The 23,704-nt window shown below is 50.8% G+C and overlaps 1 protein-coding gene across 3 annotated transcripts in view; it reads right to left on the reverse strand.

The window, feature by feature from the left end:
* Positions 1-17,980, reverse strand: part of LATS2 (large tumor suppressor kinase 2) — a 32,008-nt gene extending 14,028 nt beyond the window's left edge. The window contains exons 1-2 of one of the 3 annotated variants that reach the window (XM_072975979.1): positions 17,771-17,980; positions 5,457-6,001 (exon numbers count right to left, since the gene is read on the reverse strand). In XM_072975979.1, the coding sequence (XP_072832080.1) occupies positions 5,457-5,798 (342 nt within the window). In that variant the 5' untranslated portion in view covers positions 5,799-6,001; positions 17,771-17,980. Of the gene's footprint in view, positions 1-5,456; positions 6,002-17,088; positions 17,393-17,770 lie in introns of those variants that run through there. The other 2 variants (XM_072975981.1, XM_072975980.1) reach the window with 2 other exon arrangements.
* Between the last annotated feature and the right edge of the window lie 5,724 nt (positions 17,981-23,704).

Genomic DNA, 23,704 nt, shown 5'->3' on the forward strand with positions numbered 1-23,704 from the left:
TAAAGCCTCTGAAAGAAAGGTGCAAGATGCAAGATTATTCTCTCTACGTGCATAACGTTTGAAGTGTGACCCCACCATCAGCCATCACCAGCACACTTAACTGTAAAACCAAGGTCCGGTCTGCCTGCCCCTTCACAGCCCCCCGTCCTTTCCCTGGTTCGTGATGAGTGAACAAATGCAGGAATGAAAGAACAAATGAGCCACAGCACAGCCCCTCCTGTGCTGGTGTCCCCACCACATCCTGAGCCCCAGGAAGCAGGGACAAGTCGTTTCACATGTGACTCAGTGACCAAGGTGCCGAGAGCCCATTCTCCCTCGGCACCTGCGTCTGCCTTCCAGGCGCCCCCTCTCAGGCGACTACCCAGAAATCTCTCTTGCAGATTGGCTCAAGTTCTCTGCTGGACAACTAGTCTCAAATAGTACTGACCGTGGCCCAGCAATGAAAGAGTCGCCTCAGAGTTTACCCACTGGGTGTAGCTTGCGGGTGAAAATGCAGAAACAAGCCGGGGCTTGAGCCCCTACCAGCTGGGGAGGAAGCCATCCAGGTGCTCCTGCAGCCCCGAGGCCGGACGGCGCTGCGCTATGCTGTCTCCGGGATTCAATTCCCTCGGACACACTTTTCCAGGTGTCAACACTGAGCTGGAGCTGCGGCAGAGGGCTCAGAAGTCACCCCAAAGCCCTGGGACCAGCTTCCACGTGAAGCACAGGTGCTGGCTTCTCCTTTTCAAGAGCAGCTAAAAATCCAAATTTTAATGTGAAAGCTCCTGGGTTTTAAAAATTGAAAACAGACTTTACAAAAAGTCTAAGACACTGTGCGGAGTAGAATAAAGCACAAGCGCAGAAGAGGGAAACCAGCAGGCTTCACACAGCCTGGGCCCCGGGGAACGGCCCGCTCCAGGACCGCGCGCGGCAGGGACTGGCGTTCTTGACATTTGGCTTCCGAGTCTCACGAAACTGAGGATCAGCAAAGAAACGAGATCTTAGAATTCCAAAAGGATAGGACAGCGGTCCAGTTAATGCCACATCTTGTGCTACTGGCTATGGGGGAAAGATCAGGGGACTTGGGGGAAAAAACCAAGCAGGCACCCGGCATCCCGCGGCAGGGCCCCCCACTGAGCGGGGCCCCGCACGCTCCCCGGGAAGTGACGTGAACGGGCTCAAGCCAGACAAAGCAGGACCGGCGTGTGGACAGCAGCAGCAACTCACAGCACGGTAACCTGAAGCCTGCGTCAGAACCAAAAAGCTGCTTTCTTACGAAACGCAGACGTACAGAAGACTGAGGTGTGTACCTATCCAAGTATCAACGGCAAAACTCCAGTCCCACCAGCGATCGCCTTTCAGAGGGCAGATTCTCGGCTGCCTCTGGTTCCATCTCATGCCCTGTGAGGAGCGGAAGTTACCACTTAAACCCACATGGCAACGGCAGTAAGTAAGTGATCAAAGTGCCCCTTCCCAAGCGGGCCGGCAGCGCTGGCACAGGCGCCTGACGGGGCGGCCGAGGTGCGCCCGCCTCCACTGGCACCGCCGACCACTGCCCGACAGACCCGAACTCGGGCCACAGACACCTTCCATTTTCTTGTAGCTCCATTTGAGAGGAAAAAAGTAAAAGCAGAATTAATGTTCACATGTTATTTTTCCCAACATACATCTTCTCAAAATGTAATCAATATTACAAATATAGACTTCTCTCTTTCACAGGAAGTCTTCCAAATCAGGTGGGTATCACAGACTCAGAGCGGACCTCAGCTCTTGAGTCACACACTCAGGGCCCCCCACCACCTGCCAAAGGCAGCCCAGGCCTGGGTGGAGAGGGGACGTGGCGGTCTTGTGAGCAGATGAAGACATGCCCTGGGGGAGACCTCAGGCCAGGAGAGCGAGCAGGGTCTACCATACACATGTATTTTGGTAACAGGAACTGCAACCATGCTGGATATACTTTTTGTGATTAGCTTTTTTCTACCTGTTGACCTGGGCACATCCCTCCTCACTTACCTTAATTTCCTTTAATTAGTTAAAAAAAAAGTGGCCATTTTTATACCAAAATGTTCAGAGTGGTCATATCTGGGCTGATAGAATTACAGGCAATTTTTTCTCTTTACACTTCTCTATATTTTCCAAACTTACAAAATGAACACAAGCTACTTTAATGACCAGGAGGAGCCTGGGAGGAGAGTGCGACACAACATGATTTGCTCGTGTTCTGTGAAAGTAACTTTAAATCCCACTTTAAAAAGGTACAGTTGATTTTTTGGCAGGGTCGCATTAAATTTGAAAATCAAAAAAAAAAAAAAAAAGGAAAGGAAAAAGAGAGGGCAAAGGCGAGGACCCACCATGAGACAGGTTCCTGCCACCGGCTGGGCGCTCCCACGCCTCCGTGCTCCTTCCTTCCTTCTCCTCGCACCCGCGGGTCAGGGCCTTGCGGGCTGTTGAGCAGCCCGTGGAAGGCGGCTCCCCCCCCCCCCCCCCCGCAGAGGAAGAGGCGGGAACGCGCATGTCATCTCAGTCCCTCCTCGCTGGCAAAGCGCCGCCAGAGAGTGAGCCAGTCCTGAGGCCCGCCTGTCACCAGGCCGGGGCAGCAGTTACTCCCGACTTCCTCGACAGGCCAGAGCTCTCGAGTCCTCAGAGCTGCCACAGACCTGGCACCCCGACAGCAGGTCGCGCTGGAGGAAGGTCAGGACACAGGCTGCCCACAGAAGAAAAGCACGTGGCCCGTGCACGGGCAACCACAGACAAGCCCCACACTCACACCTGAAAGAGCTCTCTCACCTGAGTCCTCCTCTAGGGACACCACAGGCTGAAATGCTTAGCTACCCTGAGGGCCCAGGAGCCATGGGCATCCTGTCCCCTGGGAGCCACTGAGTCTGATCCTTGCTCGCACGAGGCCCTGCCGTCCAGCAGGACCACGGACTCTGAGAAGCCCAGGGGGCGCGAGTCTGCCCCAAGAGCGTCCTCACGGAGCAAACAATTCAGGGCGGGCACACAAGCCACGTGCTTCCGAGAAGCAGAAGTGTCACACGTTAACATCACTGCAAAATCAAATTAGTGGTTTTAAAACTTCGTAGGAAGAAAAACAGGGAACATTTGGTAATATGGTCATTTGGAACCATAAAGATTAAAAGAAAAAGTAAAACTACATTTTACAAGGAAGATAAAGTAAAAGCCAGATTTAAATCATCATTTACAGCAATGAATACCCATTGATAAAAATATGACACTCATAACAAAAACTTCTCTCTCCAATCCCTTAAATCTATATTTAAAGAACAGCTCCTTCCTTAAGAATGTTAATCTATTGGCCTCTGTTTTCCTTATAGAAATTGTCATGTCTCTAGTAATTTATGCAGAGATCTTAACACTGTATCATTTGACATACACATTACAGCATTACATAATGAATAGTCTTAACTTTCTCCAGAAATTTAGTCGTAGTCCAAATAAAATGGGAAAAAAAGGTGTGTGTGCATATGCAACAGACATACACTGCGTGTGGAAGTGTCACCACCGAGGCCCCACACGACCTTGGGAAAGCACATGTTCACTGCCATCCTGATGAATACAGGGTAAAACCGGCACTTAACTCAGATACAGAGAAACCTGGCCCAAGTGGCAGGGCAACACCCCAGGAGACAAGGGGTCGCTGCCCCGCAGGCGCCCCTGCGCCCCTCCCCCGGACTCTCACCACCTGCTTCACCACGGCTCACCCAAGCCCAGGGCGCTGCCGCTGTCTCCCCGTACTTGGGGCTCGCATAACGACTTTCTAACAGAACCCTCCGAAAGCAAACGCACCCTCTAACCAGACCGGAAAAAGACGGAGTTGAGGGTGAGTGAAGGTGGCGCAGTTTTATTTATAAAGTTAACTAACACTACACACCAAACTGACGGGTTATTTCAGGAGAATTTCATATGGTAAATGAAGTCTTTTCTGTTTGAAATTAATATAAATTAATGCTGATGGCACTGCCTGGCGCCCAACCCTTACCTTCACCATATTTGTGTTCGCTGCCCTGGAGATGGCACCAGCCTCGTCACCCCCCGCCCGCGGTTATCACTAGCGCGTTTTCCCACAGTGAGATCCACCTGCACTCAGGACCGTTTGCCTGATTTGTTTCTTTTTATCGCGGCTGAAACAAAGGTGCGAGGAGCGCGAGCTCGATGACCTCTTCTGTTTGCAAGTGACTCAGGGAAGATTTAAGCTCTGCTGCTGGGCTGCGAGTCCCTGCAGCCTCACTCCGTGCTTCCCCAGGGCCGCTCCTGCGCCCTGCAGAGCCATCAGGCGCCGAATGCCGGGGCAGCGCGCTTAGCTTCGGGTTTTCGCAGTGACAGAGCCCACGCCTTCGCGGCTTACGCCCTGCACCGCGTCCGTCGGCCCTGTGCTGCGTGAAAGCTCCCAACCAGCAATGCTCGTGACCCCAGGTTAATCCCAGCACATCCCAAAGTGTCAAGGAAGCCCCACAAAACTGCGCGATGAGTCTCACAAACACCATCTGAGAAACGCAGGCTCCCGGGCCAGGAGCCGCAAGGCGGGGTGGCCTTTGGGACATGGGAGGGCGCTGTCCCTCTACTCCGGCTTCTGGGGCTGGGACGCCAGCCATACGTAATTAGGTCACTTCAAGGAAACCAGAAGTGCTCAGGCCACCCTGATGCGCTCTGAGCGTGCGTCCTACCACGTTTCCGAGGCAGCAAGAGTACCTAGCTTGCTTCTGAGCCCAGGCAACTCTGCCTCTGAGGGTGACAGGGGGAGCCGTTTCCCGAGGCGGCCGCGTTCTTGCCGGTTCCGTCCCGCTAATTACACTTTCACCTGGTTGGACGTGAGCTCCCTCTATGCGGTCCTGCCCCCAGGCGGGTCTTCCTCAGCCGCGGGAACAGGACCATAAATGTGCAGCTGTGAGCTGTGTGTCTGTGCGTAACTGGTCCACTTCCACTAACTGGCCTTTACTCTTAAGCAGCTGAGAAGTTAGGCTGCGTTGCCACCATTCGGATGACTCTTCGAGCTTTCTGTTTTCTAGTCTTTCTCATTTCCTTAATAAAGTTACATCTCCTATAACAGCATATATGCTATTTCTTAAAAAGAAGAAAGAGTCAAAAAAGAGCCAGTTCATGTTAATCAGTGCTCCCCTGACGCAAGTCAAAAAAGGCACAAACCAAAAGTAGTTAAGGAAGCCAGTCTCTTCCCCATGACAGCTCAGAATGAGCCCAAACAAACCCCAAAGAAAGAAAGGGCTGCGCGTGCAAGCCCTTCGCAACGTCATAAGGGCAGAACTGAAAAGACACCGACACAATTTCAGCAGAGTTAGAAACCTCTGATCTCGCCTGCAAAGGAAAGCAGCTAACAAGACAGGCTTGGAGAGAAGGTGGACAACAGTCCGACGGTGCATGTAAAGGACCTCGGGTCTTTAACCCAGACCCCCTCAAGGCTCCCCGCAGTCTCCGCCTGCGCCCCGGGAGCTCACACCCACCTGGTCGCAGCCCGCGTCCACCAGCTCCTGCAGCATCTGTCGGTTCACTTCTGCAGCTGCTGAGGGGCCCGACTCGTTAGCAAAGGGCAGCAGGGAGTACCTGATCTCCCTCAGTGCTTTCTGGTAGGGCCCGAACTTCGGGGCGCTTCTCATCTGCTGCTGCTGCCGGGCTGCGTCCTTGCCGCCCAGGACCTTGGCGTCCAGGGCCGCGTCGCTGCCGGGGCCCCCAGGCGGCCCCGGGGCCGCGGGCTTGGAGGGCTGCTTCAACCCCTCCCGGATCTCCTGCAGCCGCTGCCGGCTGTTCCCGGAGTATGTCGTGGCAGGAAAAGTCTTTGGTCTCATTGTTACTCCAGTTTCCTTTTACCATAAATACAATCTTCTCAAAGCCTTTTACTGTTTCAAAAAAAAACTGTCAACAGTATCAGTTAGTTGTAAACATACTTTCAAAACAACTTCCTTTCGAAAATTGTCTTTCCTTCAAATTTTGTAGTTCCTGCGGAGAACCGAACATTTTCCAGAGTCTTCATCTTGAAGATCGTCACTCTCTGAAAAAGAAATGGGAAGACGATATTCACGGGTTGTTTCCACACAATGTGAATACTTTTCAGAAATGGACAATGAATGATCCTGAAAATATCCCACTCGGAAAGATTGAGGGAGAGAGAGCACATCACCTCTCAGATATGATAAAATATGGCTCAGCTCTGGCTAGCGTGCGCGGCGTGAGGCCACCCAGGACGCCTCCTGTGGCGTGGAATCTGCAGCGAAGCACACCTACGCCAGCTAATACTGGTGTAAACACCGAGTTCAGGGCAACGGCAACTATATTAACGACAGATGGCTCCTTTAAAATACTCCATCGGCTCATACAACTTAACAACAACAACAAAAGACCAATCCAAAAATGGGCAGAAGACCTAAACAAGCAATTCTCCAATGAAGACATACAAATGGCAAATAGGCACATGAAAAAAATGCTCAATCTCGCTATCAATGAAACGCAAGTCAAAACTGCAGTGAGGTATCACCTCACACTAGTCAGAATGGTCATCATTAAAAAGCCCACAAATGATAGATGCTGGAGAGGCTGTGGAGAAAAGGGGACCCTCCCACACTGCTGGGGGGAATGGAGGTGGTGCAGCCACTGTGGAGGACAGTATAGAGATTCCTTAGAAACCTAAAAGTAGACTTACCGTATGACCCAGCCGTCCCACTCCTGGGCACACATCTGGAGGGAACTCTAATTTGAAAAGACACCTGTGCCCCAATGTTCACAGGAGCACTATTTACAACAGCCAAGGCATGGAAACAGCCTAAATGTCCATCAACAGATGACTGGATAAAGAAGATGTGATGTATGTGTGTGTGTATATATATATATATATATATATATATATATATGATGGAATACTACTGGGTTGTAAGAAAGAACGAAATAATGCCATTTGCAGCAACATGGATAGACCTGGAGATTGTCATTCTAACTGAAGTAAGTCAAAAAGAAGGAAGAATACATGATGTCACTTATATGTGGAGCCTAAAAAATGATACAAATGAATAAAACAGAAACAGACTCACAGACATAGAAAACAGACTCATGGTTACTAGAGGGGAGCAGGGGTGGGAAGGGATAAATTGGGAGTTCGGGATTTGCAGATACTGACTACTATATATAAAATAGCTAAACAGCAAGCTCCTACTTAAATAGATTGAAACAATATGCTGTTAACCAGAAATGGACACAACATTGTAAACTGACTAGACTTCAAAGAAAAAAAAACCACTCTGAAATAACAAAATAAATAAATAACACAAAATAAAAATAAAAATAAAAATAAGTAAATAAAATGCTTGAAATCCACAGCTTGAGGATTCAGGGCTAACCGTCCTCCACGGGGTTTCGGACTCTGGCTGCTTCCTGTAATCAACCAGCTCCTGGTTCACACAGCTGTCCTTTAGCCCCGGGCTTTGCCCAGCAAAAACTCCACTCGCCTGAACATGGGGTCTGTCCATATCTTTGGAAATTTTTCCTTCTAAAACCCGCCCAAACTTCCTAAAGATACCACGACCTGTCACGCTGAAGCTGGCTATACTGCAGCTGGAAGTAATTCAACACAATGTGTTATGAGATTTTGAAGGCAAGTACTCCCCTGATTTTTAACAGTGGTCAATTTCTTATTGGCATTTTGACCTAAATACTAAAATAAGAAACTGATGCTACAGGGAAGGGCAGGGAACAGCATGTGGTAACCGACCACACAGCAGCCACTCTAACACGTGGCCATGTGGATGCACTTCAATATGGAAACAGCCTCTTTACACAGAACTCGTTGTCACAAAGGCATTTTTCAGCCGTGATTCCTACCCCAGGCCTACGGCACTGACTACACTGTCATTCTGGAATTCAGAAAATGGAACCAAACCCAGCCCTGACACTGCCCTGGCAGCCAACCCCCTGGAGGCTGGGATCTCCCCTCCCGGCCCTTCCTCTGTGACACAGGTGACCACACCCAGTGAGCGGGGTCGAAGGCTCAGCGATGGTTTCTGTCTGCTCCTTGGGCTGATGGCCTCGAGGCTCTCCGGCAGCCCCAGCGCCTCCCCGCCTCTCGCCCTCACCTGCTCCGCTCCTTCTGACCCCAGGGAACGCCGTGAGCAGGCGATAAAGGGCAATCACCGAGTTCTCATGCACAAGGAAAAACTGACCCAAAAAGAAGCATCGTTTAAAAGGAGCGGCAGAGGGGTTTGGGCTCTTCCCTTCGGTGAGGAACTTTCACCTCTAAGATGCCCTTCTGCCTAATATTTATCCAGTATTTACTCAGTGCCAGGCTCAGTTCCAGGAGCATTTTGTGAAGTAACTTGTACAGATGTATTACATTACCGTTATGGCAGTAAACCTGAAGAAATGACATAAAATTACTATTCCTTTCTCAGAGGTGGGAAGATGGAAGGTCTTAAAAGGTTTTAACTGTCCCCTTTCTCACTGTAACTAATAGAAGATTCTATTTAGAAAGTAAGAACCAGACTACATAAATTTTTCAGCATGAAATTCGTATTTCAGCACACAACACCTAGTGTGTCCAAGTCCTGAAATGACTGTTTCAGGACCCCACACGAGTGAGTCGCTGGATGAAGGACAGCGGGGACTGCCCTGGGGCCTGAGCTGGCCACAGACCAGAAGCCCAGGGCTCTGCTTAATTGATGTAAAACGGGACCCTGACTGCAAGCACACTCATTTTCAGAGCCTCTGTGGTCTAGGCACCTGTTCTGAAATACCTAACTTTCTAGAACCATATGTTCACATTCCAGCAACCATGCAGGTTCCCAAGCACATGTGGGGTCTGGGGACAGGTGACACTCACACAGACCCCTGTGTTTCCATCTTTAGTCCTCTTCCCTCTCTTTGAAAACTGAGATACAGAAGAATAAGTCATACTGTCCTCACGATAAATAATCGATGTGAAGGCGCGGCCTGACAGCAGGCAGGGAGGGTCCTCCAGTATCTCTCCCCACCTGTCTGCCCAACGCACTGCCGGGTGCAGCCGGGCTGAATGTCAAACCTGCCCTCAGCCCTTCACAGCGCAGCGAGAGGGCGTAAGGGAGGCAAATAAACAGCTTGCAAGAAAGAGGTGCCCCAGAGGAGGAAAAAACATCTGAGAGATGGGAGCACAAAGGAGGAAGTCGGAGGAAGGTCTGAAGCAGAGAACACTGTGTAGGGGAGACTGGAATTCCGGCCCTGGGAACCGCCCATGGCGAACAGCAGAGGGCCTGGCGCCTGCGGCCTTGGTCCGGGTGGAGGCCCTTCCTAGAGGCTGTCTAGGAGGGTGAGGCCGCGGAGGTGGTGACTGGGAGAGACCCCCAAGGCCATGTTCACCATCTGGAATCATCGCAGAGAAGGGGAGCCACTGCCTGCGTTTAAGCTGCAGGTGACGTGGTGGGGGTGCCCTTTGGAGAGCTGGGTCTGGAGCCACCTGGAGGGTGGGCTGGAAGGGACAGAGCAGGGACACTCCACGTAGACAACCAGGCCTGGGTGAGAGGCACCAACCCCATGGGCGCAGCTCAGCTGGAGGCCCTGGGTGTGTGGACGGTGTCCACCTGCTCAGGACTCGAGCAGTCAGCTGGGCGCGGGAGCAGCGGGCCCCGGAGACAGTCCACGCGGAAGAAGCCAGCGAGCTGCGACAACGCCAAAGCCAGGACGGGGGTGGCCTCCGAGCCCGGCCGAGCAGCAGGGAGGGGTCAGGGACAGCAAAGGAGGTCGAGTCTAAGGCTTGAAAACTCCCTGGAATTCACTCTGACGAAGGAAATGCTGGAAGCTGGGAGAACAGGACGGCTTGTTTTTTGGGTGGGGGTAATGTTGTGAGTTTAACACACATTTTTTAAAGTGCACAAATCACAAAATGGATGAAAGCTCACACAGAGTCAGTCATTCCTGCCCCAGAAGCCCTGCCCCCGACCAAAGCCTTCACAAGGGTCAGACCCTCCAAACACGAGCATTATGCCAACCAGTCTTTGAACTTAAGCCCGTGGAGTCACATGAGCTACCCCTCCGTGCCCAGTGACTCTGCTCAGCACCGCGGCGAGGCCTGCACGCGGGGTCCAGCAGGCTGCCCCCTCCACCGCCGAGGATACTCCCGGGGGAACACGTTCACGTCTCCGTCCTGCCGCCAAGGACACCTGGGCTGTTCCCGGTCTGCAGCTGCTGCCTCCAGGCTGTAATCCCTGTGGTTGCTGCCCCAGAGGGGTCCACCCCAAGTCCCTGCCCCCGTCACACGCTCTCTGTGTGGTTACTGCCAGAGCCCCTGGGGGGGGTCACAGGGCCCCACCCCCTCCCCAGGACGCGTCACTGTACCACATACATCACACAGGCAGCTCCTGCCCTGCAGGCTTTCCAGGGCCTGTGGCAGGGGCAGGGCCAGCCACTCTCGGACACCGACACCACACCCAGAATCCAGCACATACTCTACCCAGGTGGAGGTCAGGCAAAGTCTGAATCTGATGGAGGGTGGGACCTGGTCCCCTGAGGCACAGGTCACAGGGCAGGTGTGTGGCCACCTGTGTGTCTTTCTCAGGGGAAGGGACCCTACTGCCACCCAGGTGTTCTGTGAGTGGCCCAGAGACTCCAACTGGGCGGAACTGCCCTTAAGTAAGCGAGTACCTGCTATGTGAGGTACGCCTTTCCCTTGAGCAATGCGCAGCCTCAACACCCACACAAGGCGGCCCTGTTACTAGGTCCTAGGGAGGCAAAAAAAAAACCAGCCTCTGACTTTAAGGAGCTCAGAGTTCAAGATGGGAGACAGACAAGAAAATCAATTATCTAACAACAGTACAGTACCTGTGACAATAAAAAGGCTGCCCAAGGAATGATGGGGACTTAGGACAGAGTAGTAGCTGGGAGACAGAGAAGGAGGCACCGGCCACACTTACGAGGGAGGACCCACAGCGGTTGGTGATGTTCACTAGAGGGGGCTGGTGTGAAAGGTGAAGCCTAAGCGTCTGGCTTAGAAACCGGAGTCAGCGGTGGTGCATTCTCTGAGCCAGGACGACCACCTGGACAGCACGGACCATCGAGAGTGTGACCCCAGTGTGGACGGAGGAGGGCAGTTATTGGGAGATGAGGACGTGGCTGGGGGAGGCAGAGTCAGAAGATGGCCGTGTCAAATGGGACCAATCAAACTCAAAAGCCTTTGCACAGCAAAGGAAACCATAAACAAAATGAAAAGACAACATACGGAAGGGAGAAAACATCTGCAAATGATGTGAGTGACAAGGGCTTAATCTCCAGAATATACAAACAGCTCATGCAATTCAACAACAACAAATCCAATCAAAAAATGGGCAGAAGACCTAAACAGACATTTCTCCAGAGAAGATGTAGCAGATAGCTAATAGTCACAGGAAAAGATGCTCAACGTCGATATTTATCAGAGAAATGCAAATCAAAACTATAATGAGGTATCGCCTCACACCAGTCAGAATGGCCATCAACCAAAAGTCCACAAACAGTAAATGATGGAGAGGGTGTGAAGAAAAGGGAACCCTCCTACAGTGATGATGGGAATGGAGTTTGGTGCAGCCGTTATGGAAAACAGCATGGAGATTCCCTTAAAAAACTAAAAGTAGACTTACCATATGATCCAGCAATCCCACTCCTGGGCATGTATTCGGAGGGAACTCTAATTTGAAAAGATACATGGACCCAGTGTTCACAGAAGCACTATTTACAACAGCCTGGACATGGGAACAACCTAAATGTCCATCAACAGATGGATATGACTGGGTAAAGACGTTGTGATACATGCATACAATGGAATACTACTCAGTCATAAAAAAGAATGAAATAGTGCCATTTGCAGCCACATGGATGGACCCAGAGATGATCACACTAAGTGAAGTCAGACAGAGTAAGACAAATATCATATGATATCACTTACATGTGGAATCTAAAATATGATACAAATGAACTTATTTACAAAACAGAAACAGACTCACAGACACAATAAACACATTGATGGTTACAGAGGGGAAAGGGGTTGGAGGGGATAAATTGGGAGTTCAAGATTTACAGATACTGACTACCATATATAAAATAGATAGTTAAGTTTCTACTGTGCGGCACAGGGGACTACACTCAGCATCCTGTAAAAGCCTGTGATGAAAAAGAGCATGAAAACAAACAGAAGTCCGTTTATACAGGACTGAAACGTGGTGCTGTGCACCAGAAATGGACACAACATTGTAAATCAACCATATACTTCAATAAGAAATAAAAAATTTAAAAAAGAAGATGGCTGTCTCAGTGCACAGGAAACCGTAGCTGGAGGGGCAGCCTGGCGTCCCCCGGCTCCGGCACTCAGCTCTGAGGGGCTGGACAAGCACGTCGCTGCTCTGAGCTTCAATTCTCTGCTCGGAACAAGCTGCTCTATTGATGGGGCTGCGCTGAGGATCCCGGGTGACACCGTGTGTGAGGTCACTCTCAGCTCTGACGCTCAACACACTGCCCAGTTATCAGGCTTGCCAGTAGGTCAGGGCTCAGTCAGTGAGACAAAAACGTTCAGTCAAGTCAGGAGACAAGACCAGGCACGCCGGAGGGCTCAGGGGGGAAAGGCTGAGCGTCCAAGCGCAGGCATCGCACGCTCGCTCCAAGGGACTCCCTTAACGAGCACTTGATAATGATGTTTTAAAAGTTAAACTATCTTTCTTTTTACCTGAAAGAGAGAAAAGCACAGAGAGGGAGAAGCTTATACCAAGAGCCTCATGGCCTGAAGCAGGAGCCTGCAGCTGGGCCCCAGACAGGAGGGCGCCCGGCACCCGAGCGCGGGGACAGTGCACAGGAAACAGCAGCATCTTTCCCTGAGGTTCGGACGCCATAGTCCAAAGTGAGGCGACACAAATCCATTGTCACGGCTGCGTGACCACGGTACACTACTCAGCCAGAGAAGGGCGTGGGGCTGACACAGGCTGCAAGGCAGGTGACCCGGGGACATCACGCTGAGTGAGGTAAGGCAGACAGACGGACAGAGGCTGAGGCTCCCAGAGCAGGCACGTCCTGAGACAAGACAGAGGGAGTGACCAGCAGAGGGGAAGGCGGTTACCGCTGGACGGGCACTGAGCTTCCGTCTGGGATGATGAGCAAGGATGAGCACAGACTGTGGTGACAACCATGCAACAGCGTGTGTGCTTCATGTCACTGACTGTACACTCGTGAACGGTTAAAATGGTAAGTACTGTGCATGCTCTACCTCGCCGGAAAGTGGACCAGAAACTCACCTAACCGTTGACACCCAGCTAACTAGCTCTCTGAACACAGCTACTACACGAGGAAAAGGCCGGACGTCGCGACTGCGTGCTGACAGTGGGGCAAAGCCCCCCCGGGAAGGAGGTCTGAACTGCCTGGCGACTCCTCGCTCCCCCGGGACGCTGAACACAAAGTGGGGAGCCGTTTGGGGCATGAAGCACTCGTGCCCCATAGACTTCCCAATTGTGAAGCCAAGCAGCGCAGCAGACCAGACTTTTCTGCGTCCACATCTGCATTTATGCACCAGCTAAGAAATACCAAGTGGATGTGCCCTTGAACAGAGTCCAGATCAGCGTCCTGGTCCTTCTTCCTCCCCTCAACATCACACGATGAAAATTTTCATACATATGGGAAAGGTGAGAGAATTCTTCCGTGACACCCTGTAAGCCCAGGGCGTGTGTAGGGAGCAGGGGACCCCTCCCACTGCCATCTCCCTCCCACAACAGCCTGCCAGGAGCCACCGGTCTGCCTGCCCTTCCAAGTGACACCTTCCGTCACACCACTCCTGCCGGAGTCACTGGGGAAGGCCAAAACTCTCCTCCAGATGCGCAAAGAATGAAAGTATTTTCTCAGCTTGAGGCCCTGTATTTTAGACTTTAGTTTGAGGACAGTTGATTTCATGGCCAAAATTTGAACCTCTGAAAGAACTTCTCATGAGAATACTCACCAGACAAATTAAGGTGCAGCTTGAAGGGAGCTACTCCGACACATCTCTACAGCACTTTAGTAAGCTCTGCCGTCAGAGCCCCACAACCACGGCCCGAGGCCTCAGGGACGAGGACTTTAAAACGGGGGTATCAAGCAAAGTAAATCTAACTGGAAATTTCTTAGGTGTCATCCACTGATTCAAATATACTTTAGAAGAAACTACAAGACTTTGGAATTTTAAAACTTCAATACAGCTCAGAAAACAAAAACACCTTGTTTTTGACTCTGGAACCGAGACAACCACCCGTCCCACTCTTGCCTGGGTGGAGCCTGTAAAAACTCACGTGGAAGCAATATTCTACCCATCCCTTAACTTGGCCCTACAACCCAATTCCAACTCTCAGTCCAATCCTGAAAGACACTATCAAGATGTTCAAGAATTTTTATTCTAATTTCTCCTGCTACTTCACAAACCCACACTGGCTGCCAAATACACAATCCAGCACCAACCAAAGAATCAGCCAAGCCCACGTGTCCCGCGTCCCGCACTGATGACACACGCCGGCATTTTTAAAACAGTATTTCTTGGACCTAAAATTCCAGTTATTATTTAAATCATATCCTTACTCTAATTAACTAGCAAAGCTGAAGCTAAATCAGGCAGACAGGCCAGGCCTCCGGCCAGATGCTGCACGTCATGGGCGGAAGCCATCATGCCGACGGACCTCTCCAGGAAAGCGTCCAGCGGGGCCCCCCTCACAACAGGGGTCCCTGAGGTCACCTCCCCAACAGACAGTGCAAGCACAAGGGCTCAGAGGGGCCGGGGCTCCCTCTGGCGGCAGAGGCCTCTCCTCTAAACAGGTGTACGGCCCAGAGAACCAAGCACCACCCTCTGTGAGCTCTGTGCTCGATCTCCGTATGATATATGGGCGCATGCGCGCACACACACGCGCACAATGAATGACAGCACAAGAAATGCAGCCATTCAAATTCGTACTCAAGGTCACTACACGGAATGACCCGACTGTAGACACACTTATAGTCCGCTCTTTGCCTAATTCCTATCAGAATTCCTAACAGCAAACAGCTGACCGGTTGGGTCTCCTTACACTCAAGTCTACACCCAGCAGGGGGTGTGAGCCTCTGAAAAGCCTCGCCTCCTCTGAACCCTGCCCTCCAAGTTTGAGAAACACGCCAGCCAGGGAGTCCGAACACCGGGCCATCTGAGAGTCACGGCTCTGGACAGAGGTGGCACGTGACCAGCCCAGCGCACAGGCCTATCTGGAGATAATCTTCCAGAGAAGGACTGTTTCACCAAAACTGGAAAGGCTGAAGGCTATGTCTTGATGGAGGAAGTGTGAAGCTATTCTTGGAGACAGGCACTTCCGGTGACAGCACAGGAGAGAGATGAACAGGCAGACAGGGAAGGGGAGGGCAGGTACCGCAGTGACACTGGGGAGGGAGGACAGACGGCCTGGAGGCAGGGAGGTCGCACTCCCAACAGAGGCCCACTCCATTCAAAACCCAACTCACATTCCGGAAAAGATTCTCACCATCCTGACTAATGTAGAGGTTACAGGACCTGTACTGTGCCACAAGAGCAGAACAGTTAATAAACACAAACCACTGCTACAGAATATCAGTTTTCACTTGTCCTCCAGAAAAATTCATACGAATCTCAAATCTTGGCGCACGAACAAAAAGTAATTAACTTAAAAAAACCACTTGTCACAGTTAGTTGACATGGTCTAGAGGGCAAGTGAAGTAAAGTTTTTGGACACTGAACAGTAAACACGAAGCAACGTCAAATTTCCATCCTGATTTTACCACCATAACTGTTATCTTTATTTCCAACATTACCTTGGTTTAATAATACTTTCAAAATGAAAGTGTAAAATCAGATGGCATTAGCCTTAAAAGTAATGAGCGGACAGCAGACACTTGGTGAAACCGGAGGCCACGCAGGTTCAGTTCAGACCCTGGAGCTTCGCAGGTGCTCTGCGCAGCAAAGGCCAGCGCAGTGTCGGCCACCAGCACACGACAGGAGCGGCGACCCGGGGCTTGGGAGGCCCTGCTCTGCCCACAGGAATTACTAAGCAGGAGGCTTGTTAACAGGGAAGGCGAGTGACAGAATTCTCCACGCTGGCAGTCAGTCACTTCAGGAATTTTCAAGCCCAAGCTTTTCATTCTGTTGACCAGAATGTTTTGTTCCCTTTTAGAGCAGATTTATGGTCAAAACAAAGTAAACGCACTGAATTTATCTTCTGTATTTCTTCAAGCCTATTATTTTTAAAAAGTCAGTGAGGAATATTATTCAGAAGTTTCACAGTATTAAAACCATGAAATAAAATATAAAAGCAGCTTTTCAGAAACTTGTCAGTCGTTTTTTTCCCATACAAATCAGAACACCCCCGATTCCCCCGCATCCCTCCTGGATTCCCCCGCATCCCTCCTGTGCGTTTACGGTGAATTTACCAGCATCCACACTTCGTGCCGCCCCACTCAGCCCCCCACACAGTGGGGTTTAGGGGCCGAGGGCCGGCTATTTACAACACAGCATTTAAAACAACAAGGCATCTTACTGTAAAAACATGCCCCTCCCACCAACCCTGCGATTTGCTAAGAAATATGCACAGGCCCAATTTGCACCTCAGTCAAAACTATTTCAAATTAGATGGAGAGGCTAGAAGAACTCTTTCTAGTTCAAGAATCTCGTGATTCCAGTAATTCACTCAATCATTCTGCATGGCACCTTCTGCTCAGATATCATTTTAAACAGCTTGACATTTTGAGATTTATTAAATGTTCAGAAATTTTAATTTCAAAGGAATGCTGGCACATTCATTAAACAGTGCTCTATATACCTGGATAATGAGAACAAATTTCAGAAGCGACTGAATAACAATGTCTTGTTAATTATCATTTAAAATAGACTTGCTTAGAGAGTCTGTGCATTCTTACACTGAAAACGTTTCTGTTACTACCTTATTAATAATACAGTTGCTAAAGAGAAAACTTAAAACGATACAAAGCAGCGTAGCCTCTTATTTAGCTCTCAAAGATGGGGATTCGCCGCACAGGGATTTAAGCTGAAATTCAACCGAAAATACGGATCAAGACCTACTGGGCACGAATATCCTAATAATAAACCAGGCGCAGCTTTCTCCATTACAGGGAAGGTCTGTCACCTACCAGGTTAAGATGTAAACTGAACACCTGTAAGGAACATCGCACACATTCTGTGACTTTTCACCCAAGTTTCAGGACATCCAAGCTTCTAGGGAAAACGTGGGCGAACTCTTCTAAAAACGCAGAGCTGTGAACACCTTGGGCGGGAGCCGTCCGGCCACTGAATTTTACCTGCCGAACGTGGGAGTCCGCACAGCCTCTGGCTGAGGGGTTACGGCTGAACACCTCTAAGACCCGGTTCCGTCCACACCGAGACCCTCCCCGCGTCGCACCAAGGGGAAGCCTGCCCGAGGAACGGCCCGAGGTGCACGTTCCTAGCCGCGCGGGGCGGCGACTCCCATCGAGGCCCGGCACGCGCGGGCGGGGTAGGTGTGTCACCTGCGGCCCACCTGCCTCCGCGGCCGGCGGCGCCACCCGGGTCGGGGCCCGCGTCCGGAACCCGGCGGGGCGGCGGGGTGGGGGAGGGGAGGGGCCGGCCGGGGGCGCGGCCGGGGGGAGGGGCGGCTCCGTCGGGGGACGGGCGGCCCCGTGAGGGGACGCGGCCCGGGGCCGAGGGAGCCCCGGCGCGGCCCGCGAGGGCCCGACGGCGCGGACGCCCCCCCCGGCCCCCGCGCGCGCCCCGCCCGCCCCGTCCCAGCGCGGGCGCCGCCGAGGGCCGGGCCGAGGGGCCGCCCGCCCGCCTCACCTCAGCTCGCCGCGCCGTCTACGCGGTCGGCGGCCGCCTGCCCGCGGCTCGGGGGCCTCGCGCGGGGACGCCGGGCCCGGGGGGCAGCCGGCGGGCGGGGACGCGGGGGCGCCGGGCGGGCGGCCCCATCTTCCGGCGCTCGCGCCGCGGCCCAGCGCGCAGACCGAGCGGGACATTCGCTACATTGTTGGCATTCCTCGGGCGTCACGTGACCGCCGCGTCACCGCCCGGCTGCGCCCGGCCCGGCCCGCCGTGTGGACGCCGGGGACGGGGGCAGGGCGCGTCCGCCCGTCCGCCCCGCGGCCCCCGCCCCTTCCGACGTCGGCTCCGGCCCCCCGCGGCCCCGCGGGCCGGCCGCCGTCCTTCTGGCTGACGGCCTCCGCGACGCCGCGACAGGGCCGCCTCCGCGGGAGCAGCGCGGAGGTCACGACCCGCGGCCGTGTGACCACCGCCCGGCGCCCCCTCCCGGCGCGCGGCCGGACCGCCGGTGCCGCCGGGGCCGCGCTCGGTCCGCGCCGACAGTGGCGCTCGCGGCGGCCCCGCTCACCTGCCGCCCGGACGCCCGCCCCGCCGCGCCCCGCGTCCCGCGCTTGCCGTGCCTTCAACGGTGTAAACAGAAGTAAATACAAGTTGGTTTTGGTCAGACGAAATACACTGTAAATAAAAGGAACTTAATAGACTTTCAATGTATGCGTAAAACACTTACTCAGATTTTGGGATTACAATGGCCATTAGAGCATGTAACTCGGTGAAACAATATATGTGTTTGTATCCAAGCTATATATATAATATATAATGTATACTATACAATATACAAATGTATAACATGTATTAAGCATATATATACACATATATAAAATTACATCCAGAAAAGTATGCAGCCAGGTATTAAAAGCGGTAGTCTCTGGATATAGTGATTCTGGGTGATTTTTGTCTTATAATTCCCGATACTTATCAAAATCTACGTTTAAATAAGTGCATTCACGTAATGCATCCAGCTGAGAAGGGGAGAAAGGAGAGAGAACACCAGTCCCACTGAGCCCAGCCCACAGCAGCAGTACCTCCCTCCCCACGTACACACGTACAGATGAACGGATTAACACATGCATACTCTGTGTGTATGCCAGCTGTTGCCCTAAACTTGTGTGCTATTTAACCCTCTAGACAACGATGTTATTAACCCCATTTTACAGAAAAGAACCCTAGAGCACAAAACCCAACGCACTCCCCAAACATCAAAGAGCTGGGATTCCAACCTTGGTAGATCTGACTCGGAAACACTGAATTACATGGCTGTCTTCAGGTCATCTCGAACAGCCGTGACTACAACGTCCTTATTACTCAGGGTAAGTGAGCTCCCTTATACTTTGGGAAGGCAGGAATGCGCTTTGTGGATGAGGAAGAGGGGCCCAAAGACCTGAGGCTCCAGCACCAGCCGGAGCAGAGACACCGAGGGCCCACAGGCACAAGCAACACCTGCCTGCAGATATGGGCCCAGGATGTCCAAGGGATCCTCCTGGGCAGCGCTGGAATTTACCCTCAGGCTGCCCACCTGCTTCCCCTCCACCCACCCCCACCAGTGAATGCAAGAAACTTGATTATGACTCAGCCTCTTTTTACCTTAGTACCTAGAAAGCAGGCTCTGGTCTCTAGACACAATTTTGATCTTTCTGGAAGGAAAAGGCCTCCTTGTGTAAAATCCGGAGAACATCCAGCAAGTCTGCCTAAGTCCAAGCCATGCTCTACATGGGGGCAGTGAGGAAATGCGTCAGATGATGGAAGGCCTAGTAAACTAGCAAGAAGGTGTGCTGTACTGATTCCAATTGTTTTATACCCATGTGGTCTGCCTCCCTAATCACAGTACACATTCCTCAAGAACAGGGACCACATTCTCCCCAAAACTACATATAAAGAATTTAACTACTGGCTTGAATGTATTGAATGAACTTTTAAAGGCTGTTTTAATGTCTGAAATACCAAATTTTTAAATACCACCTTTTTCTCAGAACCAAGCACTCTGGGTCAGCCAGCAAGATCTCCTGGTCCACTGCTCTTTGGCGATTTTGGTTCTGCAAGGTTGTAGGAACTTCTAGAAAGAGTTAGCAATATCAGGTTTATTAGTTGGGGGCTCTGTTTCAATGACAAAATCTTTTTTTTTAAACTGATTTTTTCACTGTGATAAAATATACATAATAGGAAACTTAGCTAATTTTAGCTGCACAGTTTAGGGGCGTTAAGCACATTCACGTTGTTCTGCAGCCATCACCACCATCCACCTCCAAAATGTTTTCCTCATCCCAAACTGAGACTGCGTCCCTATTAAACACTAACTCCCCGTTCCCCTCCCCCTCTTGTTTGTTCTTTTGAGGGATTTTTTTTTCTTTTGCTGTTGTTTTCCTTCTTTCTCTGCTATCAAAATTCCAGTCCTCAGGTGTATATTATACTTTGCTAATTTTCTGCTTTTAATCTGCTGTTGGGTAAGAAAGATTATTTCGCTTATCAAAATTGTACATAAAGTAAGAGCTAATAGAACCTCTTATTCCTACAAGCCTGACCTATGCAGAGGAAAGCTAGGACTTAGCGATGTTATTTCAACTATTAAAACACCTTCTGTTTCCTCCATTTCTGGACATTTCCCGAAGTGTTTATAGTATTGGAAGTCAGAACTATGGAAAAGTGGATTATCACTGTTTTTGAGAAAGCAGTAGATTAAAAGGTAGCATATGAATAACCAGAAATGGTTTCTATCGTGTATTTTTTTTTAACCTTTATTTAATAGGGTTCTACCACTAGGTTTCTTTTTTAAATTATTTTATTTTAATTGTGATGAATATACCTGTCATAAAATTTACCATCTTAGCCATTTTTAAGTGTACAACCTCTTATCTTCTATAGTAATGAAACCAATTTTGATACTGGGGGATAATTGCCAGTATTACATTTCAATTCTCATGTGTGTTTTCCAATATTAAAATCATGAGAGAGTAAACTTTCTCATGATTTTAATTTATTTCTAATTGCTTTAAGCCCTTTTAGAAAACAGAACTTCCCGGACATTTTGGTAAAAACCTCTAGTGCAATATTTAGGGGAAGGCCCAGGGTCCCAGTAGGCCTTACCCTATTTCATAGGAGAGGACCCTTGCCAGGCTCTGCAGAGCTGCCTGTCCAGCCGCCTCCAACACAACACAGGTTCATTCTCTGAATAGCCGCTCTGCTTCTCAGATGAGTAATGAAGTACGTGGTTGCATAAGTCAGAATTGCTCAATAATTTAAGATTTGTTCCCAGACCTCAAAAAAAAAAACTGTCAAGATAAAAATCACATTCTGCATTTAAAGAATGCTTACACTGACACTTTACATTATTAAGAGACAATTCCTAAAACAGATTTTCTCTCCTTACCACATCTTCTGTTAGTTTACTTTTTCTGCTGAGTGAACTGTGACAGCAACGCCAGCTATTCACTGACTTACTACATTCAAGGTTGACCGCAGCTTCTGCTTCCTTTGCAGACACAGGCAGAATGTGTGTGTCTGTAATCCAAAGAAAGATCAGAACGCAAAGGCCTATACGCTCCTATATGTTCTCGAACTTTCCATTCAGATTTTTGATCTAATCTTTTGCAGTAAACATTGGTAAAACTTGCTTCAGAAAGAACAAAAAGGGTAAGGCTCCAACTCTTGTCTCAACAAAATTGATTTTTCTAACAAAATTAGCATTTTCAAAGGGAAATGACTGAACCAATGTAAATTGATGAGAAATATTTAATTGTGTGATTGTAAGAGGAACATTTTCATGGTCTGTTTTTAACTTTTAATCTGCAGTTAACTACTGAATGTTGTTTTGCTTGTTTTTAAACACTTGTGTTTAAGACCATGTATTTTGCTTTATCAACCAGATTTGAAAAGCAAAACTGAGTGTGTTATTCTCATGTGCTGGATAAATGGGATTTTTGATGAGGAAAACCACGGTGTGATTATGATAAGGTGTTTTCACCTGCAGGAGTTGGTGAGGCCAGTGACAGATGGGCCGCCACACTTGGAAGAGCAGAGGGAAATCTCCGCAAGCCAGGAAGCAGTTGTGGACGCTGTATTTGATTTCTGGTAAACCCAGGACAGGAGCAGTCTCTGGGGCTTGGGCTTGGAACTCAAAAAATGTCCCAGAGCTAATCCCCTTCAGAAAGACAGAGGTGAGAGGAGGAACCAGGGTTCAGGGAAAAGATACTCGGAAGGGAGAAAGGGCAGAATCAGGGTCACAGGAAGGCAGGTATTTAAGGCATGCAGAGAATGGGCTTCTCAGGGAGCAGGGAGTCCTCAGAGAAACAGCAGGGACATGGAGTACAGAGAAACTGGAAGGTCGGACGGCAGCTCTGTGGGCCTGTGCAGTCAGGTCCCCCCTCAAGGGGGAAGAGAGGAGCTGAAAGGATGTTTGGAGCCGTCACGGGACGTGCAAGAGAGCTAAACTGAGCTCAAGCAGAGACTGGAGGTTAGAGGGCTGCACTTGTGGAAAGGGTCCCAGTGCCCAGTGCTCACCCCACAGAAGGGTGGAGCACAGTTTATGTCTACACTGAAAGGCACCTCAAAGCAAAACAAGAGCTTGAGTTTGCCTACCCGTTCTCTCTGGTATTTTGCATAAATGGCGATTTGGGGTGCCTTCACAGGTAATGAAAGTTTAGATTTGCATCGCAGAATCCCATGTTTTCATTGACACACTTCCAAACAGTTACTAGACATTTTCACACGTTTGGGTCTTGACAACCTTTCAAAGTCAAAAAGTCTAAAATGGAACAAATATCTTCACTGCCCAGATATTTACTGAGCACTTGCAATATGCCAGCCTCGCCACCAGTACCTAATTTGCTGGACACATTGGGCACCCAGCTGTGCTGGGCGCCAGGGGCAACGTAGTGCCAGTGGACATTGTCCGTGGAGCTTCCAAGGCTAGTGGGAGAGGCACGTAATAATCAGATGATACTCCAAACTGATGGAAATTTTGGATTGTGATTAATATTGCAAAGGGAAGACACAGCTCCATGAGCTCTTGGAACAGAGGGCGTGTGACCTGGTCGAGGAGAGGAACACATGCGTGAGCGGAGGTGCAGGAAGCGGAGAAGAAATTAACAAGATGACCAGGGAAAGCGGCCCACGAGAGATGCACTGGCTGTGCGGGCCACGGGCGGAGGGCGTGGCTGCTGGGGCCCCACTTCTGCATCTGGTGGTGATGGTGCCATCCGTTGGGCTGAGACCCTACGTCTGGTTTCGGAAGTACCTTCTGAGGTGGAGCGGAGTGGCTGGGGGTGTCACGAAGGCCACTGTGGACATAAGCATAAACGGGGTGTAACCGTGTGAGCTGCCTACAGGGGCTGCAGGTGCAGGGCGAGGAATCGCCTGGCGGACGGCACAGCGGCAGCGGGCGCACGGCGCTGAGGAAACGCAGCATTTAATGGTGACGCGCAGGCGGGTGAGCCTGCACGGGAAACAGACGGGCTGCCAGGGAGCTGGAGGAAAACGTGGCCTCTCAGAGACAAAGGGAAGGGTGTTTCCGGGAGGGAGGGATCGACCGAGGTACACGCTGTTCGAAAGTCAGGCAGACGCAGCAGAGAGCTCTCCGGGAACTGACGAGAGGAGAGGGGAGATGCTTGCGATGAGCTGGTGGCAAAAATCGAAGAGAAGTCTGAGACATGCAGTTGGAAGAGGGGAGGAAAGCGATGAAGTTGCAGCTGCAGAGGAAGGAGGGTTCTAGGCAGACTGATTTTTAGCCGGAGAACCTGCTGCGTCTGCAACAAACTGACACCAAGTCGTGACTCAGAGCAGCGCGCACATCACCTTGCGACATTCCCGAACTCTCGCCGGTGGCCCCCAAACCGTTTGAGCATTTCCTGTAAATAGGTGTGAGTGAAAAATCTTGCCAGCCGTATCAGTACACAAAGGACGCTG

The sequence above is a fragment of the Vicugna pacos genome, chromosome 14 (genome assembly GCF_048564905.1).
Source record: "Vicugna pacos chromosome 14, VicPac4, whole genome shotgun sequence".
In the NCBI taxonomy this organism is placed as follows: Eukaryota; Metazoa; Chordata; class Mammalia; order Artiodactyla; family Camelidae; genus Vicugna; species Vicugna pacos.